Source organism: Galeopterus variegatus, unplaced genomic scaffold (assembly GCF_000696425.1).
Source record: "Galeopterus variegatus unplaced genomic scaffold, G_variegatus-3.0.2 Scaffold14138, whole genome shotgun sequence".
NCBI lineage: Eukaryota > Metazoa > Chordata > Mammalia > Dermoptera > Cynocephalidae > Galeopterus > Galeopterus variegatus.
Genome location: NW_007740249.1, coordinates 7,189 through 12,249, shown reverse-complemented (window position 1 = coordinate 12,249; position 5,061 = coordinate 7,189). Strand labels below are relative to the sequence as shown.

At 46.0% G+C, this 5,061-nt stretch overlaps 1 protein-coding gene across 1 annotated transcript in view; it reads left to right on the top strand.

Annotated features, from left to right (window-relative positions):
• HHIPL2 (HHIP-like 2) overlaps positions 1–5,061 on the top strand; it is a gene marked incomplete at its 3' end in the record, with an annotated part of 17,317 nt that overhangs the window by 8,360 nt on the left and 3,896 nt on the right. The window contains exons 2-3 of the mRNA XM_008563600.1: positions 3,477–4,129; positions 5,039–5,061. Of these exons, the coding sequence (XP_008561822.1) occupies positions 3,477–4,129; positions 5,039–5,061 (676 nt within the window). The remainder of the gene's footprint in view (positions 1–3,476; positions 4,130–5,038) is intronic.

The window sequence follows — 5,061 nt, the reverse complement described above, 5'->3', positions numbered from 1 at the left end:
CTGTCATTTTGTTGGTTGTTTTCTGATTGTTTTTTGTGTCCTTTGTTCCTTTCTTCCTCACAATGTTTATCCTTGTGGTCTGGTGGTTTTCTGTATTGATAAGGTTTGATTTCTTTCCCTTTCTAATTTATGTATCTACTGTATGAGTAAGTTTTATATTTTCAGGTGTTTTCATGATGGTTGTTATTCTTTCTTTTCTAGATGTAGGACTCCCCCTAAGTTGTTATTGTAGGGATGGCCTGGTGGTGATGAATGTTCTTAATATTTGCTTGTCTCATAAAGACTTTATTTCTCCTTTTCTGAAGGATACCTTTGCTGCTATAATATTCTTGGCTGGCAGTTTTTTTTCTTTCAGTACTTTGAATATATCATCCCATTCCCTCCTGTCATGTAGGTTTCTGCTGAGTAGCAATCAATTAGTCTATTAATAGCTTCCCTTACAAGTGACTTGATGTTTTTCTCTTGCTGTTCTTAGAATTCTCTTTGTCTTTAACTTTGGATAGTTTGACTACGATGTGTTTTGGAGATGACCTATTTGGGCTGAATCAACTTGGGGACCTTTGAGCTTCCTGAATTTGGAGGTTTACATCTTTCCCAAGATGAGTGATGTTTTCAGTTATTATTTCTTTAAATAGGTTTTCAATTTCCCTTTTGTTTTCTTCTTCTGGAATGCCCATTATTTGAATTTTTGTTCACTTAAGAGTATTCTATACACCTTGCAAGCTTTATTCATTCTCTTATTCTCTCTCTCTCTCTCTCTCTCTCTCTCTCTCTCTCTCGGCTGCCTATGTTATTTGAAAACTGCTATCTTTAAGATCAGAAATTCTTTATTCTGCTTGATCTAGTCTCAGATGTGTTTTTTATCTCATTCAATGAATTCTTCAATTTCAAGATTTCTGCTTTTTTTTTAATGTTACCTATCTCTTTGTTGAATTTCTCATTCAGATCATGAATTGTTTTTCTGATTTCACTGAACTGTTTGTCTGTATTCTCTTCTATTTCAGTGAGTTTCCTTAAGATCATTAATCTGAATTTCTTTTCTGGCAAGTTGGCAATTTTCAATTCTTTGGGATCAGTTTCTGGAGCATGATTTTGTTTTTTTGGTGGTGTCATGTTATGTTGATTTTTCATGTTTCTTGCTTCCCTGCATTGATATCTGTGGATCTGGTGGAACAGCCATCTTTTTGAATTTTGTAGAGTGGCTTGTGTGGGGAAAGACTTTCACCTGCAAATGTGTCTTAGAGTGCTGATTGGGTACAGTGCAATGGTTTTGTTCCATATAGATGCAGTAGTATAGATTCAATGTGGTTTCTTCACCTATAATCCACTTTCATTATGTCTGCAATTGACTCAGTGGCCTATGCTTTGGAGGATAGTGGTGGTGGTGGCATGCCTTTGCAGGGGAAGGGATCACTGGGTTGGTTCACAGGCTGGGGGTGTGCACATTTACTCTGTGGTCAGTCATCTCTGGAGCTGGGATGCAGTTGCTGAATTGATTATCAGGTTTGGGGTGCAGGCATGGCCTGTCAGGGTCTCTGGCACTGGTTTACCAGTGGCAGGGTCACTGTGCTGCTTCTCTGACCAGGAGTAGGCCCACCAAGGGCACATCAGCCACATGGTCTCTTATTCAGATGCATGTGCAAGTAATGGCTCAAAGACTCAGGGGTAGGTCTTCCAGCGGTATGACAGCTGAGCTGTTTTTCTGAGCCAGGATGTGGGCATGCTTTGGCTCAGCTAGCTGAGTGCATGTCTGCCAGTGGTCCATCTGCTGTGCCAGTTCTTAGGGCCCAATGTGAGGTCATGCTTCCTTCTGTGGTTCAGGAGTTGGAGAGCCAAGGCCAGAGCTGCTGAGCTGCTTCTCAGGAAGTGAGTGAGGCTACCAGGTGGGGCTGCAGTAAGGGGCCCATCCAAATACTTCCTGGGTGGTGGGCAGTGCTGCTAGGTGGGGAGGGGGCTGACCAGCCTCTTTCCAGTCAGTGGGTATTGTGGTTAGCAGTCCTGCAGTGAGGGGGCCCATCTGGTTCTTCCCCAGAAGTGGACAGAGCTGCTTGGCAGGTCTGTGGTGAAGTGGCCTGTCCAGCCACTTCTGGGTAGAGGGCAGGGCCACTAGGCAGGCCTACAGTGAGGGAGCTGGAGCAGCTGCTTCCGGGACTGTTGGCGAGGCTTTCAGGCAGTGCTGTTCAGGGTGGAGCCAACTGCCCACTTCTCCAGGAGAGGGATGCACTTTATTTCCACCAGCCTGAGGACATATTCATTAGGGTAGAGACCCGTGAGCTGTTTTCTGGCTTCAGGGTTCAGGCACACATGACTCAGTTGGTGGGGCTGGAGGGTAGGGGGAGGAATAGGTGGTTTATTGCCTGAGGAAGGTTTGCCTGTCTGATTTTTGGCTGGGGACATGGAGGTGTGTTAGTTCAACAGGACCAGGTTTGGCTTCCCAGAGTGCACAACTAGAGTCATGGCTGCTGTGAGCCCAGGCTTCAAGCTGCCAGGATCAGGGTATTGTAGCTTCTCTTGTGGTTGTGCTGGGACAGGGAAGAGCCTTAAGGCTGGGGAAGCATCATGGTTACTGGCCGCAGGGCAGGGAGTGCTCCTGTAGAGGCTCTGGTTTCAAGATGATGCTGTCCTCAATCTTCTTGGGTCACGAGAGTGGGTACTGGGGAGTGCACCATTTGTGCTAGTGTTCTAAAGAAATGCAGTGTGTGTATTCTAGGCCACTCCCCACACTTTTCTCTAGACCTGGCTTGCCAGAGGGTCTGTGGGTCTCTGTGGTGAGGGTGGGGTTGGTGGAGGTCCTCTGCCTACCTTTCTGCTGCAAGGGGAAATTCTTCCTGTGCCTGGTGTCAGAGACATGGTGGCTGAGGCCTGTGTCTCTCCTCTTTGTCACCATCCTGGGCTTTCATGCTCTGTAGGGACTCACCAGTCTCTTGCTGCACCCCCCCCACTCTCCCACACATGCTCCCATCAATATTTAGCTGTCTGCTAGCTGTTCTGGTCCTTTTCTGTGGGGGGAATGCACCCCAGGCACTTCTAGTCCACCATCTGGCTGCAGCTTTCCCAACATCCAGTTTTAAGAAGCATGAAACTTGCCAAATTGCTTCAGATTTGTATAAAGAAATAAAATCTTGCAGATACATCATTTCTAAAAAAGGGAAAGATTGGGAAATTTGGTAAAATTTCCTGTTACAAAATATTCATTCATCATGTAATAAAACTTAAAGTGGCAAGAACTAAGCTGAAATGTTAGAGACAGTATAGGGAATACTAGAGTTTTTTTCCCTTCTGCCTTCTAGGAGCATTAACTGGGTAGAAAATTTGGGTCACAGAGACAAGAAGTGAGTTACTAGTAGTTGGTAACAAAAACTCCAGAATACTAATTTTTTCTTAGACCATTTTTACTTTCTTCTTGCTCAAAAATTGAGACAAGCCCCACCGTGGCCAGTCTGACTGCTGAGATTGGGCTTTCTTTTCTTTTCTAGGAGTGCTCACCCTATGCAGCCCACCTCTACGATGCTGAGAACCCTCTGACGCCTCTCCGGAAGCTTCCTGGACTTTGCTCTGACTACTGCTCTGCGTTCCACTCTAACTGCCACTCTGCCATCTCCCTGCTGACCAAAGGTCATGGCCTCCAGGAGTTCCATGAAAAGGATGGTGCCCACTTCTGCCACCTCCTCAATCTTCCTGACAAAGGCTATTGCTTCCCCAATGTCCTGAGGAACGACCATCTCAACCATGACCTGGGTGTGGTGGCCAAGGACCATCAGGGCTGCCTGCAACTCTGCCTGACTGAGGTGGCCAACGGGCTGAGGAACCCCGTTGCCATGGTCCATGCTGGGGATGGCACCCATCGCTTCTTTGTTGCTGAGCAGGTAGGAGTGGTGTGGGTCTACCTCCCAGATGGGAGCCATCTGGAGCAACCGTTCTTGGACCTCAGGAGCATCGTTCTGACTACTCCATGGATTGGGGATGAGAGAGGCTTCTTGGGGTTGGTTTTTCATCCCAAATTCCACCACAACCACAAGTTCTATATTTATTATTCATGCCTTGGCAAAAAGAAGGTAGAAAAGATCCGGATTAGTGAGATGAAGGTTTCTCGGGCTGATCCCAACAAAGCGGACCCCAAATCAGAGAGGTGAGTCAGAGCCATGAGAATCTGCAACTTTATACTGTATTCTGAAATAATGCCAATCAGTCCTTTGAATTGATAGTGGGGAACTTAACTGATTTTGGAGGACTAGCTTAAAACATCAAGAAAGGAGTCATTGTTGATTAATGAGCACAGCCTAAGTTAGACTCTTGAGTCAAGGGTCTTTATGGGGTACAGCCACCACCTTACAGTTACCCTAATTAGAACCATGGTTTCTTGTCTTTACAGAGCGTAAGAAAGGGCCAGCAACCACAAAGTCTTGAGAAATGATGATGGATAATATCAATATATTAAATATAATACCAGCCTATGATTATTTTGTGGTCATTAGATCCAGACCCTTTCTCTTGAATGTGGGATTTCTTGTCCTCATAGGAGGCTGGGGCACAAGGCCACAAAGCTATTGATGTATGGTCAGATGAGGACTCGGTTCTAACTGACCCCAAGCTCATGCTCTATCCATTCTACCACCCTGCCTTTCTTCCTTCTCCTCTCTGCCTTGTCTCTTTCCTGTTATAGAGAGGTGGGAGGACTGGAAAGAGCATGCTGCACTGATAGACTTACCCCTGCTAAGTCGCTCAAAGAAAGGGACTGAGAGTTCTGGGACAGCAAAGAGTAAGGCAGGCCCTAGAACAGGGCGATTGTTACCCTGGCTCTGTCTACATCACGTGAAGTCATGGTATGAAAGAAAAATAATCAACGAAGGAGTCATGCCAGGAAACAAGAGACCTCTCAGAGCCCTAGAGCTCTGTTTTGTCATCCTGGGCACTCTGAAATGGGTCTTGGCTGGCGTGGCAGATCTTGGTGCGTACACCAGTCATTTCTGGGTGTCTCAAGAGGATACAGCTTCTGCTTGTGTCAAAGCCTAATGCACAGTTTCTTTTTCTGTTCCAGGGTCATCTTGGAAATAGAAGAAC